The sequence below is a fragment of the Chelonia mydas genome, chromosome 2 (genome assembly GCF_015237465.2).
Source record: "Chelonia mydas isolate rCheMyd1 chromosome 2, rCheMyd1.pri.v2, whole genome shotgun sequence".
NCBI classification, from domain to species: domain Eukaryota; kingdom Metazoa; phylum Chordata; order Testudines; family Cheloniidae; genus Chelonia; species Chelonia mydas.
The window spans coordinates 75,124,029-75,149,885 of record NC_057850.1 but is presented as its reverse complement, the minus strand read 5'-3'; the positions used below and the strand labels follow the sequence as shown (position 1 = coordinate 75,149,885).

Here is a 25,857-nt window from a genome sequence, read left to right as displayed (position 1 = left end):
TTTTGTTTATGCACATTTAAAGAAGTTGTTTCAATTTTTTAATTTAAAAATATATTAGGATTCTAAATTATGAACAGACAATTATGAAATATAAATTACATTTTCTAAAAAAATGTTTGAAAAATAGTTTATCCTTCACTTACCTGCCAGGGATAAAGCTTAGGAATCTGTGCCACAGCATCAGGAGTTGAAGACATCAGCAATGCTAAAGCAGAACACAATACTCAGTTTTAGATGTTTGTGTTGTGATCAGTTGTTGCAAGGAAAACACTGATCCCTGGTCTCAGGGTCTTAGAAGGTAAGTAGAGGAAGAACAGATTTTCATATTTTTTTCTAAATATAAAATTGTTGGCAGCCTTTAAAGGATTCACTTGCACTTCCAGTGAAATCAGTGAATGTCTTTGACTTCAATGGAGGTAGGATCTGGCCCTAACAGCCCAGTTCTATACTACTTGCCCAGCTAATTTCAATAGCAATCAGGCGAGTATCCTTAGCAGCTCTCATGATGTCTCAGCACCTCTTTCTCACAACCTTAATGTCGACCTATGCAAGATGGAACCGTAAGTGACTTGTTCAAAGTCATACAAGACCGTAGTAATGTCAGGACTGGAACACAGGTCTCCATTACTCAGTCCTGTGTTTTCTACAAATAGTTCTCACTGTCCCTGTTATGTAATGAATTATTGAGAACATTAAGATTGTCAGCTCCTTGTTTTTATTGTAAACTAAAGTTTATGTATCATATTTCTTAGTAGCCCATTTTACCAAGTCTAGATCACTGGGCAGCTCCATTTGTGCCTATTTATAAGTCAGTTATTACAATGTTGAAAACTCTTCTTATTTTAGATACTAAAAAGCTGGTATTGTCCTATTTCTAGAAGAAATGTTATGTCTAACCTACACAATGTGTAAAAAGTATTTTGCTATATATTTGACATGATTAGTATTTGACAGAACAGTTATTGTTTTGATATATAAACATATATATAACCCCAAATTATTTTAATATATAAACATTGGTGAGTAATTAAGTTAGGTAGAGGACTGAAATAAAGATGTAAAGAAATGGAAAAGATCAACCGTTGTGTTATATGTTTTATATGTGTGGTGGATTTAAGGCTGGGGAATGCAAATTGATGCATCAGGAAGAGGGAGTCTTAGTACATCAGGCAAGTCCTATAATGATTTACCCCCACATGACCCAGAGATGTCAATGATTTTATACAGGGTGTAAATCAGTGAAATGCTTGACCTTTGCTTTTGATTTTATCAGAACATCTTGCTTAGTAAAGGGAAAAAAGTGCATTGAACTATCTTCCTCCTGTTCCCCCCCAAAATCACCATGATTTATTGAAATGACTTATTTCCCATACAGCAAATAAGCCATACTTGGCTCTTAATTTTTAATTTTACAGAAAGAGCCTTTGCCGAGCAGTTCCCTTTTTGAAGGATGGAATAAACTAGCTTTTGCTTTTTCTTATTATTCTCTGATAAGAAATGATGGCACTAGCACCCGTTCTTCTGATCAATTTAATTTCTTTGTTCCTCTTTGCTTTGTGTTCCTTTGATTATTTTTTTCAACAAAAAACTAAGCCCAGAACATTGTTTGTAGCATTAGGACAAAATTCTGCTCACCTTATCCAGGCAAATAGCCCCACTGAAGTGCCTGTTCCAGCTGAAGTAAATGGCAAATCTCCCATTGACTGAAATGGGAGCAGTGTTACACCATTGGTTATATAGCTTCTGTGGCTACATCACAGTTCTTAACTGGAGTGTTTACATTCTGAAATTATTACTAGTTGTGATCAAACCATTTAACACATGCTCATAAGTTATCTATTGTGAAATTGCTCCTTTAATCCCAGACTTGAAAAGAAATCTGGGTAAAGTCACACTGATATGAGGGCTAACACAAAGCCCTCCATACCATTTAAGCCCCACATAGAAGCTGTACAGAAGAGGCACAGAAAGCAGTGATGGTAGCAGGCTGGAGAGGGGGCACGTGTCAGGGGAATGCCCAAGCATTGATAGCAATTCTACAGCCTCCTCACAAAGAGTCATGGATGTGCTAGGGTAGCACATGAGGGAGGGGGCATTGCTGCAGCCCCGTGCCCTAATGGCATGTAGGGACTGGGTTTTGCTCTCTCAATCCCACATTTTACCCACTTAAAGCCAGATTACTCAGGCTTTTTATCGACAAGAAGAATTTCATCATCTGTGCAGCTCCTTTCAGGATATATCTACTCGTGTCACACGCAGAACTCCTTGTATGGAACACACAGATTGAGTGCTGAATATGGCTCAGTACATTTTTCTTAGATTTGTCAGTGAAAGATACCCAACCTTTGTATTCAACTAACTGTATTACTGTATTTGCAGGTATTCTTGGATTTCAGCACTGGATTTCACGTAGAGGTAATATATTTATTAAAATAGTTATTATTAAAGAGCAGATTTTCTGAACAATGAAAAATGTAACTGTCATTAAAAATGAAATAAAGAATTGAAAGGTTTTTGTAAGCTAAGATATTTTTGAACCATACAACTTGAAAAAAATACGTAAATGTGACCTGCTAAGGAAAGAGATCTGGTCCTGCAAACTCCTAGTCTTATTGAAGTCAGCGGACTACTCACATGAGCAAGAACTTGCAAGAGTAAGGATGTGCAGGCTTAGGCTCTGGGACTAGAAGCTTTATAAACAGACCATTAGTCTATACTAATGTTCATACTGTTTACTATCTACTGTCTTCCGTACCTTACACTGTTAAAATCCTGCCAGTCTATATTCATTACAACTGTATTCAGACTGCTTGTCATCGTGACACTGGAACTCTTTCTACATAAGGTGAAAGAATGGAATGAAAATGGTGTGGCGCGTTGGAAAACCTTCAGAAGGCAAAAACGGGAATGGGTTAAATTTGCTGCAGCTTGTAGGGAAGGAGAAGATAATTCAAGGAGGAATCCAATTGCCAAAGTAAGTGTTGTTTATTGATTAGAAAGTATGTTGCAAAGAAAAACTGATAAAGCTAGAGACCTAACTGAGCTAATTGGTGGAGACCTTCAAATATAGATTTTGCCTAGAATGTCCAAAAGAAAAAAGGCAGAATAAGAGAGGGAAGGAGCTCTAGAGCTGCTGGTTTTACTGCAATAACAATACCCACATAAGATCAGAAAGCTGTGGGCTAGATTGTGGTACTGAGTGTTCTTGGGGCAGTACGGTTGGCCTCCTAGAGCACAAGTGGAGCATGAATGCTGCTCCATTTTTTGAGAAGTGCAGCACAGATTCTGTCTGATGCCAGCTACACTATCACTTCATAATGGCGCTCTCTTTCCCCACCCACCTTGAGGAATCCCTGAGAGCAAGGATTGGGATGGTGTCTGACTAGTGTGCAGGGAGGCAATGGGGCAGAAGAGCAGGAGGCTCCCAGAGCCCAGGCTCCAGCCCAAGCCCAAACGTTTACAGTGCACTTTTATAGCCCCGCAGCCCAATCCCCACAAGTCTGAGTCAGCTTACACAGACCAGCCATGGGTGTTTAATTGCAGTGTAGACATATCCTGAAAGAGCAGCACTGGAAAGCTCTCTCAGGGGCTACATCCAGCCCACCATGTTAAAGAGAATTCTGGCATAATGCAGTCTGCGGGGCCCGGGAGGAGAGTAAGAGGAGAGTAACTGAGAATTCTGTATGATTTTTTGAGGGGAGAAACCATCACTTGTGTTCTCAGTAAACTGTAATAAACATAATATTTTCCATTTGTCTATTATTGTAGATTCGATCAGATTGTGAAGAAAAACAGCCAATTGTATACAGCATCTCTGGAATAGGGATTGATCAGCCACCTTATGGGATCTTTATTATTAATTCAAGAACTGGAGAAATTAATATAACATCAATAGTTGATCGAGAGTTGACCCCAGTATTTGTTGTAAGTGTTGTACAATCCAGTTATTAGCACAGTATATTCTCCTTTCTTTTTTACTTGATGCCTTCTTTTGATGAATGCTGACAGAGAGGGAAGGGAAGTTTCAATTCATAATTATTTTCAAAATTTGAGTTTGTTTCTTCTTCTTTTCAATTATTATATATTTGTAACCCTCTTTATCCAGATTCGCTGCTTTGCTAAACATGCACTTACTGGTATAGAGTTAGAACCGCCTCTTGAACTTCGAGTCAGAGTTCTGGATATAAATGACAATGCTCCGATATTTTCACAAGCTACATTTATGGGATCTATTGAAGAAAGCTCTATGGAGAGTAAGTAACTATTCTGTGTACATATTACAGCAATTGTCAGTCGCCATAGCAATAGAGGCGACTGCAAGACAATTACCTTGCTTTTTTTCATCTGCTCATAATGTTCTCAAAGTAATTCTTTTCACATTTAGAAATTTTTAGGGAAATGGGTTCTTTTTTTTTCTTTTTAAGTTTGATTACTTGTTTCTGAGGGTAAATATAATACCCTTTTCCTCGTACGTCTTAATCTGAAAATGTGTTTGTATAACTAAAAATGTGGCTGACATTGGCAACTGCAAAGTAAAGTCCTAATACAGCAAACCCTTCCTCCTAAGCACAGGGCTTACTACCAAGAGAATTCCTACTGACCTTACTTACATGAATAATCTTTGCACACATCATTAGTATCATTGAACTGAATGGGACTATAAAGATTACTCACATGACTATACATTTGAAAGTTCAAAGCCCTAACTTTGTGATAGCCCATATTGTGTCTTAAAACCAATCTGATGAAAACCACTTACTGCTTTTTAAATTATGGACACTTATATTATATATCCAACTTTTATATTAGAAGAATTCAGAAACTTTTTTCTGTTAGGCCCTAATCCTGCAAGTTACTCCACGTGGTCTTAATTTGTAATGCTTTTTTAAGAAAGCATTTTTTTAAAAGTAATTGATTACTGTGACCTGGTTTAGCCATAAGTAGCTGATTCAATGTTGACCACAACTTGTCCTTGTCTATATTGATCCCAATGTTATGGGAAACATCATTTACTTAGCTCAACTCTTCACAAGTCATATTCTAACACAAGGCAGTGAAGTCAAGCCCTGGAAGTCAATAAATGAAAGGGGGAGAGTCTGCTTCTTCCCGCATTCTCTTCCCTCCTATGAAAAAGGGACATATTGCCATGTGTGTACCATGCACCAAGCAGGAAAGTAGGGGACACTTAATGGCTCTGTCAGTTCCGTTTCCCCTCCTGGCAATCCTTGAGTGGGTGGAGAGGATGGTTGAGAGCAAAGTGGTTATTCCCCTTCACAGTTCCACACTATGTGCTATAGGCCTGCTTAGGGACATGGATTCCTTTCAAATGCCCCCATTCTTTTCCTCAACAAAATGATGCAATTTGTTTAACCATATGATATCAACAACCATGATAACATACAGCCACAAAATCAGTGAACTCCCCCTACTTCCTGTCATGTATTCATAATTTTTTTAAAGGCCGGAATGAACCATTGTGATCATTTAGTCTGACTTCCTGCATAACTCAGGTCGTAGAATTTCAAAGTTCATCTACTTTAACCATTGAAAGTAAAGGCAAAATTTTATCCTAAGGAAACTTAAAACCCAGCTGTCCAGTTTAAAGCCTTGTGAATAAAATTAACTCATTTGATAGATTCAAATATGGAAGCATATTTTGGTGTAATTAATACGGCAAAGTAAAATGCATATACAAAATTCCAGGAAGGCATCAACATAAACTACTGAATATGAAGATGTTCTCCAAAAAACCCCAGGGTGAAGTCTGATTTTCATGATTTCATTAAAACAAACTTTGAATTTGTTGTTACTATGTTATTCTAAACTTACATCAATGTTTATGCAGCCTACATGTATATGTGAGATCAGAGTGCAATTTTAAAAATATAGTGTGATTATATGTGCAGTATATCATCTGCAACAAACAACACAATACTTAATTTATTGTGAGATTATTTGCTAGCATTTCAAAATACTAGGGTTGCTAACATATCTCTTCATCTTTAAATAAAAATCACTTAATATCATAAATAGTTTACGATCCTGATTTTACCTTTTTAAAAATTCACTGATGATATAAGTTTCCAAACCCCTGCTTATCACATCATGATAACCACTTCCATGGAGCGTAAATAATGTTAATGATCACAAAACTATAGATTTCACTTGGAATAAGTACAGCCACCCTTTTACTAAATTAAGTACTTTCTATTATTTTCTTAGTAAATGAAACTAAACATAGCTCCTTATAGGTAATATAATTCTTTTTTTTATGTTGTTTTTATTCCTTTTTTATTCTTGTTTTTTTGCCTGCTTGTCTTGCTGAGTAGTTTAAATTAACAAAATAGGGCTCTTATGCCAATTTAAGTGATATTGTCTTAATTCCTAGCTACTCTGGTGATGAAAATAATTGCCACGGATGCAGATGAACCAAATCACTTGAATTCCAAAATTGCCTACAAGATAGAGAGTCAGGAACCTGCAGGTGCATCAATGTTTATTCTAAATAAACATACTGGAGAAGTTCATATAGCAAATTTCCTTGACAGAGAGGTAAAAACTTCAGTATGTTAATATTCAGTCTGAAAGAAAGTGTGTGTGTGTGAGAGAGAGAGAGAAAGAGAGAGAGAGTAATGTATTTAGTGTTACAAAAGTGAAATAGAAGATTGAAAAGGCTTTATTTTTTATAATACATAGATACATTATGGGTTTTTTACTGTATTATAGCAAATATTTGTATCTATAATAAATTGGTGTATTTGAAAAGAGCAGCAAGAAATTACTATTCATTACGTTTTTATGTTTTTACGTGTAAATAATGTGTTCATTTTTCTTTCCAATTTAGCAACATAGCAGCTACTCTCTTGTTGTGAAAGCCTCAGACCGCGATGGAGCTGCTGATGGAATCTCCTCCCTTTGTAATTGTGCTATTAAAGTTATTGATGTCAACGACAATTTCCCAACTCTTTCACAGACTTCAGTAAGTTTTTTTCCCATCAAAAGTAGCATCACTAACATTTCTGTGCCCTAACATCACAGAGATAACCAGTGAAGCCCTTACTCCTTCTGGGGAGAACTTGCTCCTGTGAATAGTCCTATCAAAAAGGTACTATTCACATGACCAAGTGTTCACGAACATAGGTAAGCATTCCACAACCTGGCCCATGGTCTACAGCATAGGCACCAACTCCATGGGTGCTCCTGGGTCAAGCACCCAAGGGGAAAAAATAGTGGGTGCTCAGCACCCAGGAGTCAGAGCTTGAGTATGGAATGTGGTGAGTTCTGTGCTGCTAACAACTTCTGCCCTTGCAGCAAGAGAGTTTGTTTATAAACAGAAGCAGGGTGATTAAGATAACAAAAGGCTTGTCATTAAATTACATTAAGAATCGTTAGATGATCCTGAAAGCATTCCCAGGCACTCCAGTTAAAAGATAGAAAACAAAGGGTAGGAATAAATGGTCCATTTTCAGAATGGAGAGAAGTAAATATAGGTACTTCCCTCCACTCCCCCCCCCCCCCACCCAGGGGCTTGTACTGGTCTGGGATCAGTGCTGTTCAACATATTCATAAATGATCTTCAAAAAGGGGTAAACAGTGAGGTGGCAAAGTTTGCAGATGATACAAAATTATTCAAGATAGTTAAATCCAAAACAGATTGCAAAGAGTTACAAAGGAATCTCACAAAACTGGGTGACTTGGCAACAAAATGGCAGATGAAATTCAATGATAGATGCAAAGTAATACACCTGGCAAAATATAATCCCAACTATACCTACAAAAGGATGGTGTCTAATTTAGCTGTTACCCATCAAGAAAGCTTTCAGAGTGGTAGCCGTGTTAGTCTGTATCAGGGGACTAATGAGGTCCTTGTGGCACCTTAGAGACTAACAAATTTATTTGGGCATAAGCATCTTGGAGTCATTTGCAGTACTCTGGAAGCACTTTTTTCAGAGTAGCAGCCATGTGTTTCCAGAGTACTGCAAATTCATAAGAATCCTTCTCACTGTGCCTGTATCATCCTGAACTGTGGAATACTCATTCTCCTGCTTCAGAAGACTTAAAAATTATCTCCAGTCATCAGTGGGACAGATGCAACCGAATAATGTAGCTGTCCTTAACGTGTATCAAAATAATACCAGGGAACCTAGATGTAAATAAGACTGCTGACAGTTTCATCCAGAAAGCTACAGTGAGACATAATGTCTTTAAACTGTTAGTGAAGACAGCTTATAGGTGATTGCAATGATCTTAATACACTGTAATTCATGATAATGTAATTATGTAGTTCCTAACAATTGAATCATTATTAAAATAGTAAAGATACCAATACATGTAAAGATACATTAAATAACTAATAATTAAATGCATCCGATGAAGTGAGCTGTAGCTCACGAAAGCTTATGCTCAAATAAATTTGTTAGTCTCTAAGGTGCCACAAGTACTCCTGTTCTTTTTGCGAATACAGACTAACACAGCTGCTACTCTGAAACCTGTCATTAAATAACTAGAATATGAAAGAAGCGTATAAATATTCTGAAAATAGCCTCACCCCCAAAATTTGCAGAGTGCCCCCCCCAAACACACACACCTCTTCAAAAGCACCCACTGGCAAAAACAAAAGTCAGTGCCTCTGGTCTACACACACAATTCTGATGACAAATACACAGGTTCCTTTTGCATCTCATGAAACCAGCTACAGTGGTTGTTCATACTTATGAAGTGGAGGACAAATTTGGTCCATCTGCAGGATTGTTTCAGTCCTTACTCATGGAAAACACCCATTGACTTCACCCAGGATGATTTCACAGACATCTGAGGCAATACACACATTTGAATCAGCAATCAGAACCACACCCTATGTGGGGCACATGATATTTTCACAACTAGTATTGATTGTGAAGAAATGTAAAACCAACATATGCTTCTCTATAGTGCTTCTTCATTACAAAATATCTTTTCAGTGCTTGTGTGCATTTGTCATTCTAGTATTCAGCAAATATTGTGGAAAATTCACTCAGTTCAGAACTGCTACGGATACAAGCTATAGATGCTGATGAACAGTATTCGGACAACTGGTTGGCAGAATTTTTCTTTATATCTGGCAATGAAGACAACTGCTTTGAATTCGTAACAGATCCAGCAACTAATGAGGGTATTCTGAGGGTTATTAAGGTAAGGATGTATAAGTATTATAATTCACAGATTTTAAAATGACATTTCTATATCATTAAGGGCCAGATGCTGGGGTATATAAATGCAAGGGAACCCCAAATCATGCACTCCCTGTGTATAAGATGCAAGAGAATCCTATGCTGAGAGTGGAGCTGGATGTTTTCTTCAAAGAGCCTAACTGGGGAAGGGGCTATGGTCCCACAACCATCTCACACTGACTGGCAACCCTGGGCAAGGGATGCGCATGTTATGCCTCCATGAGAGAGCCTCTCATCAGGACACTCCCTATAGTGCCAATGACTGTATTCTCCTTGTCTTTACACTGTGCAGGTAGTTTGCTTTTGATGCCCCTATTCATGTTCCTTACCAGAGCTGTGGTTTACATAGCCACTATATGCTATTCATATAGCAATACACATTGGCAAGAGCAAAGAAAATAAAAGTTAACGCTAACATTCCTTCCTGCCACTGTGGCAAAAACAAAGAGTAAAAAAGGGATGTCAATTTTAACTTTATATTTCTTGGCTTTTTTCAGCTTAATGTAACTTTGATTAAGCATAGCATATGGATTTTTTTTCTTTAGGTTCCCCCTATTAATAGTTATACGTGCTTTGTCTTAAAGCATATGACTTATCTATGCTCTATAGGAGCATAAATATTTTGGTTTTAGAATTAGAAAACTAAATTTAGAGTGATACATAGAATAATAGTTTTCTGAGCAAAGCCCCATGTACTATGTGATTATGTGACTATGCAAATACTCACATAATCCTCCCCTTTTGTAAAGCAGCTACATAAATCTCTTTTCTGTGGCACATAAAAGACCCGACCAGAGGCTTGGAGGAGTAGTATAGAAAGAACTAGAATAGCAAGGAGGCCAAAGAAAAATATCAGCTGCAGAAAGAGACTTGAAGAGGAGTTCCTGCCCCGGCTAAGTCTGCTGGATCGGAGCCCCCAGTCTCATAACATTTAGGAGCTGTACAGGACAGGTATACTCCAACTCCCTCCTTCACAGTGTAAGAGTTCTAGTGTAGTGGAGCTGGGGCAAGCTGGTAGCGATGAGGCAAGCAGCCTGGCTGCTCCTGTTGACATCTTTGGAGTGCTGCAGCTGGGATTGTGTCTACCCTGTTGGATTCCTAAGCTTTACTAGGAGTTGTGTTCTGGTGTAGTTTGAGTTCAGCAGGACAGGCATCTGGTCCTGGGATCCTGCTCAGCTTTAACTTTAATGGCTTCCTAGCTGTAGTCCCTTTTGCAGATCTCCCCCAGACAGCCCTGACTCAAAATACCTTCCCAGCTGGAGGGTAAGTGGCTTTCAAAAATCCTGGGCTTGCTTCAATAGACAAAAGGGGCCACACAGCAGTGAATCAGCTGGCCCCAACCACCTTTGCAAAGAACCAAAGGGGGCAGCCCCCATCTTTGTCATGCATGTGTTTTGGACTTCTCTTGTTCCCTGCTGTCCAGTCAAAGGACATCCCTTTCTAACGGCAGTAAGAGAGTATCCACTGGGATTAGAGGGGTTGTTCATTCATCTAAAATTAATGAATGCACTGAGTGTTTATGGATTTGACTAAGTTCCTATTTCTTTGTTTCTAACATTTTTAGCCACTGAATTATGAATACTTGCAAAGTTATCCACTGAGTTTTGGTGTTAGAAACAAAGCTGCATTCCATCATTCAATTGTTTCTCAGTATCAAGTTACTGGAACACCCTTAATAATAAATGTAAACAATGTGATTGAACCACCAAGCTTTAGTCCATCTTCAATGAGCTTTTTACTGCCAGAAAGCTTATCAACAGCTGCCATGTCTAATTACGTTGTTGGAGTATATACAGCCACTGATGAGGAAACTGGAAAAATTGCATCAAATGTCAGGTAAGACTGTCTTTACTCTCTGTGAGCAACATCCTCTCCCAGCATCCAGCCTGAATAATAATGTGGGCACTTGAATACCCAGGGAGAGGAGGAATCCTCTATTCCAGACCATGGAACAGAATCAGAGCCTGGCATGGATGCACATTTCAAAACAAGAAAGATTTCAAAAACTAACTAAATAAAGCAATAAATAACCATTTAAATAATTTGAAAATGTTTCATCCTAAATGGTAACAGATACATTTTAAATGAAGCATATAGGAAAGTCAGCAACAGTATTGTCTCTTCATTTCTAAAAGACATTACACAGCAATGTATATTCCAAAGAGACAGTTTTGTATTCATCACATCTCTGTATTGCCAAAGACAATTCAAATAGTTTCATGAGTATGGGACCTTGCCCAGCCAATGTCTAGCTGGCTGGTCCTAATGAATATTAGCTGCTAGGAAAGCAATGGTGCTAAATCGGTTTTAGTCACATGAGATTATCTGGTCTGATCCAATTGTTTGTCCTTTGAGGATTTATAATATATTACATTCAAAAAACTACATTAAAAGAACATACATTCTGCGAAGTCAAGCACTCGAAAGTTAGAAAATGTAGGTGTTATGATCACCCAGGAATCCTTAATTCTAGTACCTGGTGCATCCAGTCTATTCACTGAAGGAGGCTGGAGTCTTATGGGAAAAAATAGTATGAGGTCATGTCTTTAAAAACTATATCATAACACATATGCACAAATGGGGTCAAATAAGTTTGCACAGGCAACCATGAATCTGGCATCTCCTAACTTTTGAGTGTTTGATTTTGCAATCTAAATAACTCTCTTTTAAAAAAGAGGCTTTTTTATAATTTCCTTTTTAGAAAAATATAAAAATAAATTCTATTCTGTGTACAATTGCAACTATCCACGTCCCCTCAAGTATCATCAGCAGGTGAACCTTAGATTTTTATCTCTGCAGCACAGAATTCTACTACTTAAACTACAGAAGGAAAAGGCTTGTCCCAAGAATGTACTATTGATTATATGCCCTGGGTCTGAGGAGTGGTAATGGGAAGCCCAGCCCAAATTTTTCTCACACTTCCTGGGAAGTGAGGGGCACCTTCCCCTTTCTGTGCCACGAGAAGGGCTACTAGGACATGTGCTAGGTCTGGAGCATGAAGTGGGGAATTTGGTAGAGGGGAGCCCATGCCAGGTGTTCTCCCTACTTCCCTGTTCTTTGGCGGCTGCCAGGCATTCTCAGTGCACTGCTTTGGTGGCAGCAAGGGCCCAGCTCTTTAGAACATTCATGTTTAGTTACATGTTATTTTGCGAAGCTGCCCAAATTTTCCTGAGACTTAAATGCAAGAGGGGGGAAATGCTAGCGCCTAACAGTTTATAACTGAGCTGAACCTGAATAGAAATTAATTAGACAATGAAAGTCTCTCATCTAGCTTGGAAGGGTTTCTCCCAGCCAAATTTGAAAGGTCTGCTGCAAACAATGTAGGTGTTAGTTTCTCAATAAGAAGAAGAAGATGACATTTTTTTAAATCACAATCATTTTTTATAATAGAAAGTAAGAGTAGCTTAAATATAGAAAAGGAATGCATCCGATGAAGTGAGCTGTAGCTCACGAAAGCTTATGCTCAAATAAATTTGTTAGTCTCTAAGGTGCCACAAGTACTCCTTTTCTTTTTGCGAATACAGACTAACACGGCTGCTACTCTGAAACCTTAAATATAGAAGTCGCTACCAGCTCATCCTATAATTAGGGTGACCAGATAGCAACTGTGAAAAAATGGGACAGGGGATGGGGGGTAATAGGTGCCTATATAAGAAAAGTCCCCAAAAACAGGACTGTCCCTTTAAAATTGGGACAGCTGGTCACCCTACCTATAATTTATTCCTGTTGAAATCAGTGGTAATTTTGCAATTTATTTCACTTTGTGTCTGTCTGTACATAGAGAATATCAACAGGATAATTTGCAGATGATTTCCATAGGAGCAGGATTAGTTCCTAGTGCCTATATATTTACCTAAATACATACAAACTTCCATATATAGGAAGAAAGAGAGAGAGAGTTTGGAAATTTTCCATAGAACAGACAATAACATACAAAGTCATATAACTATATGATGTCATATCATATTACTAGAGGCCTGTTCAATGGGATTTCAGTGGTACTCACTGGTGTTAGGAAGGGTTTGCAGAATTAGGCCCTACGTTACTATTAGACTGGGATATCATGTTAACAACAGCATAGATCTGGGGAAACAGAGGGCCAAATCCTTCAATCCATACTCAGGTATTATTCGGGCAAATCTCCTTTTGAAGCCAATGGTATATTTACCTAATTAAGGACTATAGAACTCGGACTTTAGTGTACATGGAAGTATCTTAAAGTGACAAATATTATTTTAAAATTAACAAATACATAGCAGTATATTACAGTGTAATGAGCTTGTACTAGGGGATTCTGGTGACAAATTTTATGAGGTCTGCTTGCAAGGTTTAAAATATCACCAGATCTCCTGAATAGAATTATCCTTGTATTATATGGCCGATTTTCTATCATGCTAATTATACTGGATAAAGGAAAGGTAGTGTGAAGGCTGCTGTAAGATATATTTTAAAGCTGTAATGAACATTGTACTCTTATGCAACATCATAGTCTATAAAACCTGTTAGTATATTTGTATTTCTCCAACACATTAAACTTTATTTCAGTATAACTGTTAAATTAATAATTTTCTCATAAAAACAAAATTTGAGGCCACATCCTCAGCTGATGGAAATTGCTGTATGTCCATTGAAGCCAATGAAACTACGCTAATTTATACCAGCTGAGTATCTGGTACTTTCATGTTTGTAGTACTTTACATTAAACAGAATCCTGAGCAGTTTTTGTAAACCAAAAACAGATATATAATGGGACGTGATCCAGCTGCCTGGTTCAGCGTCAACTCCAGAACTGCTGAAATCACTTTGAAGAAAATTATTGATCGAGAGTCATCCTATATAGTCAACGGGATGTACAAAGCAGAGTTGCTGGCTATTACAAGAGGTAAGAAAATAGATTTACCCTTTGTCATTTTGTATTTATTTATAGAACTGTCCTGGCCCTAATAATACTGGTCTCCTATCCTATTAAAGTGGCTATTTCTCTGAACAAAAAGTATAAGATGGAGCTGGCCCAAAGTCAAGTGTTTTCACAGGGAAATCTTCAACAAAAAATGAAAAGAACTGTAATTTTCATCAAAAATTTTCAAGAAAAATTTTGATTTTTCAACAGAAACTGGAAAGCCAAAATAATTCAGCCAAAAATGGGAGGTTTCATATTTGATGGGAATTGAGGTTTGTTCCTTATGTCCCTTATTCCCCTGTATGGGCTGGGATCCTCAACTGGACTACATCTCCCAAAATGCATCATACTTTCCTTGTTGACGAGGAGAAGCTGACCATCATGGAGTCTCTGGCTCTGATGCATTGAGGGAGATGTCATCCAGCTGGGTATTCCCTCCCATAGAGAAGAATGGGGCATGAGGAGCAAACTACAACTCCCCCAAGGCACTGCAACTCTCATTTTCAGCCAAAAGTTTTCAGTTTTTGGCTGAAATATTTAATGAAAAATTGAGATTTTTGCACAGAAAGCAGCCACTCTTTAGCTGAAAACCAAATTAGCCACTGAAAATCAGTTTAGATGGAAAATTTTTGACTAGCCCTAATATAGGTCTGATTCTGCAAACCGTTATTCACTGGAGTATCTTCAATGGGATCACACATGAGTAAGATTAGCAGGTGTAGGATGTTCTAAAAATTATGTAACTAGTTTCCTTCCCTCCAGTGTTAGTTGAAATCAGGTGTGACTAACACATATGAATCAATTAACCTTAGGTAGTCCTGAGCTCAGGCCTTCTAAACTCAGCTAGTACTGCACCCAAAGACTAGAGTGCTATTTATTCTTATGGCTGCCACTTTTGAAGACATGGAGGATTTGAGTGTTTTGATAGCTCTGAAATAATAAATGATAATCACCATCATTTTAAGATTTAGAACCAGCAAGGATTCTAATTACAAAGCACTGCCATCAAAAATGGGGATATGTCTTCCAAATATACTACTGAACAGTCCAAAGCTCTAGCTTCTGGAGCAAATAGTTGCAAAATAAGTTTGATTTGGGATATTAATGTGGCCTGTGTTTCTCAGTTGTGAACAATGAGTTGGAAAAATTTTGAAAATTTCCCATAATTAAAAAAAATAATCAGAAACAAATGCACATAATTTTTTCTCCATTATTCAACCACCTTTAGTTGTGAAGCCAAATTCTGTTTTCACTTACATCCATGGAAGTCCAAAGTGACGTCCATTCCTTCAAATCTTTACTTATTCATGCAACTAGCCCCATTGATTTCATAGAGACTTTAATGGGTGCTAAATCAGTTGAAGTCAATGGTGTTACTCTGGATTTACACCTGAGTAACCTGAGAGCAAATTTGAACCCCTTCACTTTAATTAGCACACCATCAATGTGTGAACAAATAAAGTTAGGCTTGGGTTCAGTTAGAAATTTGATTCTTGAATTGTAACTGTAAGAAATTTTAAGAAAATGTACAACCCCTTGAATACTTCTTTAACACCAATTATTGTTGACAGATGTTCCTGCAAAAACTTCCACTGGTACCATTGTGCTTACAGTTGACGATTCCTACTATAACTGTCCAATTCTTCATACTGAAATGAGAAAAGTATGTATGAGTTCTCCAACAGTTATTATCACCGCAGAAGATCTGGATGGTGGTCTATATAGTCCTCCCTTTACATTTATCTTAGTTAATCAGCCTGCAAGAAGTTCATGGAGTATTAGCCCAATAGATGGTGAGTAAAGTTAAATTTTTATAACATAGTAAGTCATAGAAATAAAAACTCATTTAAGGTTTTCTTGCTTGCTTGTTTATTTGTAAGATTGATGACAATGATAATCAAGCATCTAATAGAAATTAAGATGAACAATACAGTTATTGGGCCTCATTCTGAACTCACTTGAATAGTTTTTATATTGGTATAGTTCATTGACTAACTGGAGTTGCTCCTGATTTTCAACTGTGTAAGATGAGAAAGAGGCTCATTATTAGCATTTTATTTAAAATTATTAGCTTTAAAATGTAAACCTATATGAAGATTCCATGGGACAGCTATGCTTTTGATTTTATTTTGCTGCACTGCAATTATGGTGTATAGAGTGTATAGCTGAAGAAGGTCTAAAGCTAATCTAGTTATTATTTTGTTTTGTGAATTGCCCAAAGAGTTTTGAACATGTCATGAAAATTCCAAATGTATTAATTATATGATGTTATCTATGAATTTCTTGCTAAACAGAATACTTGATTTATGAAATGAGTATATTAGAATTGCAAATACAATTTGTATTACAATCTACAATCCTGAAGTTTTTTGCCACTGACTTTAATGGAAGCAGTGTCCCTTACATTAGTTTAATACATTAGTTACATAAATTATAGTGTGGTTTTCAGATTCTATTTTAAATTGTAATAGTCACAGATTACTCTTTCAGTTAGCTATGTAAGACATCCAGCCAGGGACTGGAAACAATATCACATGACTTAAAGAGTGACTGTAAGCAAGTGGTGTTCCAACCATGCTGTAAATACAAGTCCACATATTTTGAATAGGGTCAAATCACCCCCTTTTTTGGGGGGGTTTATAAACAAGTCACTTCAGAATAATCTCCACACCAAGCTTACTCTCCAGGCTTGGCTTTTCTTCTCATAGAATGTCTCAGCCCAACTCCCTAGATTTCTCATTCAGTGGAGTTATTAACTCCACCTCCTTTATATCCAGGGTGGAGTTAATAAACCACACTCGCAATAGTCAAGAAGGTTCACTAAGCATCTCCCAAAGAGTCAAAACCTGCCGAGAAGGTGGGTCCATAGGAGAACCTGCCACCATGTTACACCAAACAACACAGTGTAAATTTTGAATTGAATATACATTATTTTATTTATATTACAATAGCACCCAGAACCCCAACTGGGATCTAGGGCTCAAGGTAATAGGAATTACACAAATACATAGTAAGAGTAATCATTGTCCCAAAGAACTTAGTCTACTTTCGCTTCTACCCTTTGTCTGTCTTGTCCATTTAAACACAGACAAGTGAAGTGACTTGCCCAATATCACAGAGCAGATCAGCAACAGAGCCAGGGCAGAAACCCAGGCGGGTTCAGCATGAGAGTATCATCTTATTCTCAATCTTTATATTCTGTACTGTAAACACCATAATAATGAATTGCCACAAAAGGTCTAGAAAAGAGTAAATTTAAAGCAGAATTCTTAATTTAAATTATTCTTTTATTCTTTTTTTTTCAAAAGGTTACTCTGCAGAACTGAGAACTCAAAATATGGAGTTTTTCATTTATGACATCTATATCCATATGATAGACAACCAAGGCAGAAGATGTGAACGACCACAGAGAATTCCTTTGCAAGCCTGTCTTTGTGATAGCCTCCTAGTATGTATTACTGGTGCTACAAAAAAAATTGTTGTCGAAAAAGTTACGAAGGGTGTGACGATTGATGTTCGCCAGGCAACTACTGGTAGTACTGTTACATCTGCTACTGATGTTACATTTACTAATCCTGTTAGAATGTTCCCTGGAACGACTACGCTTGGTGGTGCTGCTATTGCTCTGATGTTTCTTGGAGGCTTAATATTTGTGCGTAAGTATTCAATAAGGTATGCTATTTAATGATCTCTCTATGCAAAGAGTACTGTTTTACTCTTCCAAAATCATTTTTTTATTAAAATATAGAGGCACAGAGGATCTCTGTGGACAAAAAGAAGCATCCTGTAAATAATATGAATTTTTGCATGTAGTTTATTCAGAAATTATTATTTCTCTCCTTTTATATATCGCTTTTTCCTAGATCACTATCCTTATCATAATAAGGATCTTATGCTGCCCCCATTGAAGTCAATGGGAATTTAGGCAGGATCAGAAAGAAGTGTAGAGGTTAGGATCAAGAGTCAGTAAAATCTGGGCAAAAGTGGGCTCTAAAACTTTACCACAACTTGCATTTATCTCAGTAACATAAATGAGCCTCCTTATTTCAAAACATTTCTAAAAAGAGTGGTCCATGCTAAGCTGAAAATAAACCAAAAAATAATAAATACGAACCCAATCCTGGTTTCAGTAAAGGCAGAACAAAAAATGTCATGAACTTCAATGGTAGCAAGATCAAGGCCCTAATGTTGAAGTCAATTTCTGAGCTGGTGATCATTATGTTGATGAACATTAATATTTTCTGTGAGAACAACTAGAATACATCACTCATTTAAATATGTCCTCATTTTTCAAACAATGGAAGTTGTGGTCTGGGGAGGAAAAGAATGAATCCATCCACACTGTCGTGTTTCAGCAGTAAATATGGTATATGAACTTTAGAAATGACCTCCCATAATGCCAGAATCACATATGGTGACAATTTTCAGCAGTATGACCGCTCTTAACATGCTGGTCAGAAATGAAGAGCTTTAACCATAAAAAAACCCTTTGTTCTAGTGTATTTCAGAGTCATGTAAGACAATGTAAGAAATTATTCTCACCACATAAAAACTCTCTAGTATTCTGAATAAAGAAAAGGAGGACTTGTGGCACCTTAGAGACTAACCAATTTATTTGAGCATGAGCTTTCATGAGTTACAGCTCACTTCATCGGATGCATGAAGCTCACGAAAGCTCATGCTCAAATAAATTGGTTAGTCTCTAAGGTGCCACAAGTCCTCCTTTTCTTTTTGCGAATACAGACTAACACGGCTGTTACTCTGAAACCTAGTATTCTGAATGTCCTTCTGACAACATTTTGAAATGGCCTGATTCACAAATATTGGTTACATCTACTGTAGGAATCTAATTTGTTTCCCATTTTAGTACTTTATTTTTAAATCTTTGATTACAATTGGGCAAATAAAAATAGGTGAAGATTTTCAAAGATACAAGTAGCTGTTAGGCACCCATTGACTTTCAGTGAAAGTTATGCACCTAGCTGCCCCATTTTTGCCTTTGAAAACCACCTCTATAATCAATATCTGCTAGGGTAAACCATGGCCTTAATCCTGTAATGTGATATGTGTGGGCAGATCTGCATGTATCACCTTGCTGCACTGGCCCATTGTTGTAAGGCATTTTGTATAATCCACAGCCCACTCCCTTGCATTTTACTACTCCTCTTAAAGTCAGCAGAAATGACAGGTTATTTATTTGTAGGTCATGGCCAAAGAAATCCCCCATCCCTAACTTGTCTGTTCCTTGGCTCTAAACATTCAATTTCCCAACCAGGAAATGTATTTTCCTTTTTGTAGTTTTCAGCATAATCAATTTATTTATAAAATGTTCTCTCACCAAGATTCTTGAGGTACAATAATTCAGTAAAGCACAATAAAAACATGTTGAAAACCATCCTATTTAAACATCAGGCCACCAGGACAAATCAATGGGAACCAAAAATGGAAGAGAAGGTCATAAATGTGGGTCCAAATAGCCTAGTATGTCTTATGTATCTTGGTCCCCAGGTTTTGAAATTTTCATGTGTCTTCCCAAATGCCTAAATTTCACATACAAATCACTGAAGAGGATATTTATAAGTTTAAGAACCACCGTAGAAACACCTATAGTTAAGGTAGTCTGACACTTTCCATTTTAAGACCATGCTTATAATTTTGCCAAACTTAATCTGTTCAGGCTGAAATTTTCCATGCCAGGTTTCTGCCTCAGGCTGATTTCTTTTTGTTGTCGTTGAAAGTTTCAGCTAAAACAGTTCAGCTGTTTCTGAGAATTAGGTGAAGGGAAATACACTGTTGTGCAGATGTTAAAATATTCTTATAACTATTTGATTGAGAAGCTCTAGCATTTCCATGCTTTGTTGTCCCCATGAAAATCAGACCAAATCACAGTTCTCACATGCTCAGTAGAGACTTGTAAGAGTTTGGTGGCTACATTCTTCAGATTCCATCTCTGCGGGGCATGTTTCAGTCCAGGACTTCAGAGGCTGTAGCAGAACTTTTCCTGCAGTTGCACTTCTTGGCAGCTGAAGTCCACTATGTTCAGCTTCACGGGAATTCTCCTCTGCTCTCGGTGATCCCATGCTAGTGCTCAGGCCACAAAGAGGAAAAGGAGGAATCAACCTGACTGGAATGTAGAGGGGTGAGGCGCAATGGAGGGGAGAAAAGAAGAATAGGAGCAGTGGGAAAGAGAAAAGTGGGAGGGGAAGGAGCTGGAGTAGGTGGGGGTAGGAGCTGAGGGGTGGAGATGGATAGGTTCAGAAGGGGCTGACGGAAGGAGGCGTGGAGGCAGGGATGAACAGAGAGGGAGGGGCAGGAGACAGGGAGCTGGAGAGGAACAGAGTAGGAGAGAGGCAGGAGTATATAGGAGCAAAGATTGACAGAGACATGTGCCAAGTGAATTGGAGCAAGAGGGGGGACAGGTTGGAGCCACAGGGGCAGAAGGGTTTATAACTACTAGAGCACACTCCCCTCCAGAACCTGGAACTGAATCCATTATTCCTGAGTCTCGAGATGGTGTCTAGCAAGTAGCTGTGAAACCCACTGGCAAGTATGTGTCATCCCCTTCTAGTGGCTGGTCCACATAGTGGATAACCTACCACTGCAACCACTGACTTTGTTATCTCAGGTGGTAGAGGTATGTGCTGTGGTCTAAAGTGGTAGAGGTCTCTACCTTATTGGTTTCTCATGTGGGGATCCATATGGTTCCACATGATGGAATTTTTCAGTTTGCTTTTTTAAAAACCTAGGCAATAACATTTTAGAAACTGCTTTAAAAGAACGTTAAGGTTGCAAAGTCAAACTCAGACTTTAGGAAACGCCACAAGTAAGTTTGCCTGTGAACATTTAATTTGGCCCTCTTGTCCATATGCATTATGATACAATCTTTAATTACGTGTTCACATACTACTTTATCAACAGGACTTCTGCCTTATTCAGTGCACAGAATTGTCAGGGTTCTGTCATGAATGAGTCTCTTAGCTGTAGAGCTCTTGCACTGTAAAAGTTGGAAGGTATATAGTGAAGGACGCAGGAGCTTGCAAGAAGAGAAAAGAGGGCCTCATGGCTGAATGCTGCCCTGGAGAAGTGGATTATATCCTGGTCAATTGGCGCTATTCTTTGAACATAAACAATTTTTAAGTACTCTGAAAAATCAGGTGTGAGGGGTCTTCAAGTTGAGCACCCAAAAGCAGTGGACATTTTGACCTTATTCTCTCTGCCTTAGTATTTCCAGTTGTAAAGTGGTGATAGTACTTCCGCTTCACCTCTCCATAATCTTTGTGGTGCATTCAGATACTATAGTAAGAGCACCACAGAAGTGCACATGAGAAAATTAATTATTTGGTATTTGGTACAGGGTTTGCAGGTGTACAGCAAATAAGGCTTTGGACCACATATTGAAAGAGAAGGATAAAAACAAATTTTGGATAACTGCCCGTTCTGTGAATGAGGCATGGTCCTTTGGAAACTATAGCATGTGATCATGTAATTAAAGATTGTCTCATAATGCATATACATAAGAGGGCTTTTTGCCTAGACTCTGACAATGACTTCTGAGGAAAATGTCTGCTCATACATGTAGATTCAGGTTTCCCTGAACCTGAGTCTGTTTGGTTTTAAAGTGTTACCTGTATAGCTGAATGGACCAAAATCTGTTCCCAGTTATACTGGAGTAAATCTGGATTAGTAACTCCACTCTGCTCCAGATTTACTCCATTGCAAGTGGAAGCAGAAGTTCTCCTGATGACAAAATAATATGTGCATTTTCAAAAAGTCACTAGGGATTCTCAGTGTCCCAGTTTTTGAGTTCCCAACTTGAAACATCTTAAGCGAGTCAGATTTTCAGAAAGTGCCAATCACCAGCCCTCTGAGGAAAAAGAAATCTGAAGAACTAGATCTAGATGTAGATATATACTCAGAGATGGAAATATGTTTTAAAAATATAATTGATTTACTTTTGTGTTTCTTTCTCCATTAGTGTTTCCAATTTTGATGGCAATGAGTGACTGTTGTGGTTATGGAGCTAGACCTGTAGGTGGCGTTGGGACTGGATTTGAGCCTGTACCTGAATGCACAGAAGGAGCAATTCATTCATGGGGAATTGAAGGAGCACATCCTGAAGACAGGGTCAGTTCATAGTTTGTAAAAACACAGTTGTTTGTACATAGAATTAATTCTATCATAATGCCTAGAATTGGGACACTGATTAAGGTGCTGCATCTTTTTTTAAATAAAGGAATTGATAGTGCAAACTATTACGCATGCAAGTTTGTTCATTGACTTACATAGGCCTTAAGAGCCTGAGTAAATACCTGAGTAAAGGTGCAGGATCAGGCCCAGACTTTGTAAAGTGTTACAGCTGACCTTTCCTTCTATGTAAATCACAAATTTTAAAAAAGAGCCAGGTAACCAAATGGTGATCTTAGTGCGTATTTAAACAGCTGAAATATTATTTTCCAGGATATCAAAGGCATCAGTGCATCAAAAGCAGCTGCCACTGCAGGTGACTTTGCTGACTCCTCTGGTAAGTATACACTGAACTTCTCTAAATTTTGTAATGCAGAGAGGCATCTTTCAGCATGGAATGTCCTTTTGATATAAAAGGCCATTATCTGATTTAAAAGGTTTCATTTTCCAAGCGAGGGCCCAGTCCCACAACATTTACTCATACAAATAGTCTCATTGAAGTCAGTGGGATTTGTCATGTGAGTAAAGGGCTACTCATGTGAGTAAGGTTTGAGCCTTAGGTACAGGTAGATTTGGGCCTTAGCTATGTGTTTAAGAAATAATTGTTTTGAAATATTTGCCAGTGCTTTCAAGCCAAAATATATCTTGCTTTAACATTACAGTTAGCAAATTATTTTTTCCTTATCAAAATTAACTATTTCAGGTACAGTGTAAGAAATATAAGCAAAAATCATTTTCAGTATTGGAATAATGTAATTCTCAGTAATAGCTAAAGAGTTCAGTTCTTCCCTGACTTTAAGCAAAGTTTGGCATTGAGGAGGGCGGGGACTGCCAGGGAGCTAGTTTCTGCTCCCTGATCCTTTGTCAGCCCAGACACAACATCCGCTAGAGCAGCCTTTGTGATGCTCTAATTTATACCCCTGCTATAAGGTCCCTTAGAGATCTTATGCCAGTGGAGAATCAGTTTAACCATGGCTCTTCCTTCCCCCAGTACGCCCCCTATGCCAAAGCATGAGGTGAGGATGGTGGACACAGCAGCCACCTCCACTAGGTTGATGCCAGCAAGGAATTCCCTTCCACAAATCATATTCTATGATGGCCATTTATAGACAAAAATTGTGTTACCCTCGAGATAAATCAAAAGATGAAATCTTATGGTTCTGAGAATGGGAACTTTTATTCATTGATGTCATGGGGAGCTTTGCCAGAATAATGTCTACAGGATTAAGACATTTGCAACTTCATTCCCATCCTGCTCTTCAGTCCTCTTGCAAGAGCCTATGGGCCAAACTCTAACATCAGTTAAAATCAACAAAGGTGACTAGGTATAAATGAGAGCACAATTTGGTTTATGGGTATAACTTACCACCGGCATAGTCAAGACAATAGTGACTGAACAACTAATTGTTTTAGTACAAGTTGACATTTGAGACCAATTCATTGATTGATCTCATATAAAGACTTCTGGAAAAAAAAGAAAATTCCACACAACATACAGAACTTTAAAAAAGGAATTTTTCATTCTGCATTAGGAATACTATATTTATATACTTTAGCTATTGCCTTTTATTTTCCCCCCAGAAACACTACTTTTGAACAATTATGCACAGCAAAGGCAGACGAGTCTTTCTGTTCTTAACATCCAATAAACATAGGGACTGATTTTCAGTAAGATTATAGGTGCACACTTATGCATTCCATATATTAAAGTACAATATCAGACATACTCATGCAAGTCCCTGATATATGCACACACACGACTACGTAGGCACCTATCATGTGCATATGCAAATTAAGGATTTTTTCAAGCACATTCTGTATTGTGTATGCAAATACAGGCCCAGAATCTTACAGAAAATCAGGAAGATTGTAAGTGTATATTTGCATGCATTTAATTTTTATTGCAATTCCACTATTTAGCACTATAGCACATGCCTGTCCGAATCTGTAATTGACACTAGCCCAAACTGCCCTTAATTGATGGCTTACTAGGTTTTTTTTAATGTTTGTAGTAATCAAATGGTGAGCAAGTAATTTCAGTGAAAGTTTTCCTCACAGTGTATTCTAGGATAATACTTTTTTCTATTTTCAGACATTTATACAAATACATATGGAGGAGGAGCAGTGGTAACTTCAGGACTTGAAGAAACTACAGGGCTCGGAACAGCTGTAGCTTATGGAACAACTAACAGCTATGGGGCAGCAACCGCCTATGGAACAATGGGGAAAAAAGAGTCAATTGGAGGGACATTAAGAGAGTATAGAGAAGGAGGAGTGAATATGGCTTTCTTAGACAGCTACTTCTCGGAGGTAATTTATCTACCTGATTTTTAATATATTTGTCTAGATAATGTCAGATTCTAATTGGATTTACACCTGTGTAACTGACAAGTAACTTCAATGAAATCAAAAGAGTTACATAGTATAAATGGTGTAACTGAGAGGACAATCAAGCCCATTGTGTACATTGATAAGAAAAAAAGGTAATGATAAATGAAATTGCTTTATGTGTTGTTAATATAATACATCTGAATGCTCAATAGCATCCCCAGTTGAGGGATACAGTGAACATTTTCATTAATTGTCAAACTGGTTATTAATATGATTTATGATTGCCTTGGTTAGGATTAGAGCGGGCAGATAATTCGTAGCAACTCATGTATTTGATGAATGTCATCTTTTTTCTGTTTGTGAATTATCTATGACTAGATCATGAAATTCTTGAATATATTTTTTATTCAAAATTGCTCATGAATTTCTTCATCAAATAATGCTTGGTTAGGGCATAGTTCATTAACTGTGAATATTATCACTTCCCACTGGCTTGTTCTTTTCTTATTGTCTCTGTTCCCAGAATGGATGACTAAGGTAACTAACCAACATGGTGTGAAATGTAAATTGTATATTCAAATGTAAAATTCAGTTTGCACAATGTTGATTAGTTACACGAGTCATTTAAATGTGGAACAGAAACAATATCATGGGACTATGTTGTTAGCTAACAACATGACCCTTGCGTCTCAAATGTTATAACTAAATATGCTATCAAAATTTGTTTCTGGTGGATATTTGAACTCAAATTTCATTCTTCATAAGTACTTGCCCTAGCAAAAGCTTGAGAGGTTAAATGTTAAAGGTCAGAAAGCAAGCATAAAAGGGTGACAAATACTGAGAAGTAGACATTTTATTAAAAATTCACACAAATATTAATGGCTAAATTTTCTCACTGCTTTTATCCACTTGTAGTTGTAGTCACCTGTGTTCTGCGGTATTATTACAGTAGGTCACATTCTGCCTGGGAGTTCATGCATGCCAGAAATCTACAATTGGTAGATGACCTACAGGGCACAAATCAGCTGCTTCAGTTCTGGTCCACTTGAAACATTACAGAGGCATAGCTCTGCTGCTCTTCTGCAAGAGGCACAATATCTGGAAGATAATGCACCATGAACAAAGGTTCAGGGGCCTACTTGTTAACAGGCAAATCACAATGATCCCTCCCATTATGCCTCAGATATTCAACATCTCTTCCTCCTGTTTTTGACACTAAGGCTTCGTCTACAC

General features: G+C 37.7%; 1 protein-coding gene across 1 annotated transcript in view; it reads left to right on the top strand.

The window, feature by feature from the left end:
* LOC102939567 (desmoglein-1-beta) overlaps positions 1 to 25,857 on the top strand; it is a 39,903-nt gene that overhangs the window by 7,244 nt on the left and 6,802 nt on the right. Inside the window, exons 2-15 of the mRNA XM_027821260.3 lie at positions 2,380 to 2,415; positions 2,846 to 2,974; positions 3,769 to 3,924; positions 4,106 to 4,253; positions 6,389 to 6,552; positions 6,845 to 6,979; positions 8,986 to 9,171; positions 10,774 to 11,045; positions 13,949 to 14,091; positions 15,681 to 15,902; positions 17,418 to 17,765; positions 22,085 to 22,233; positions 22,567 to 22,630; positions 24,386 to 24,603. Of these exons, the coding sequence (XP_027677061.2) occupies positions 2,380 to 2,415; positions 2,846 to 2,974; positions 3,769 to 3,924; positions 4,106 to 4,253; positions 6,389 to 6,552; positions 6,845 to 6,979; positions 8,986 to 9,171; positions 10,774 to 11,045; positions 13,949 to 14,091; positions 15,681 to 15,902; positions 17,418 to 17,765; positions 22,085 to 22,233; positions 22,567 to 22,630; positions 24,386 to 24,603 (2,370 nt within the window). The remainder of the gene's footprint in view (positions 1 to 2,379; positions 2,416 to 2,845; positions 2,975 to 3,768; positions 3,925 to 4,105; positions 4,254 to 6,388; positions 6,553 to 6,844; positions 6,980 to 8,985; positions 9,172 to 10,773; positions 11,046 to 13,948; positions 14,092 to 15,680; positions 15,903 to 17,417; positions 17,766 to 22,084; positions 22,234 to 22,566; positions 22,631 to 24,385; positions 24,604 to 25,857) is intronic.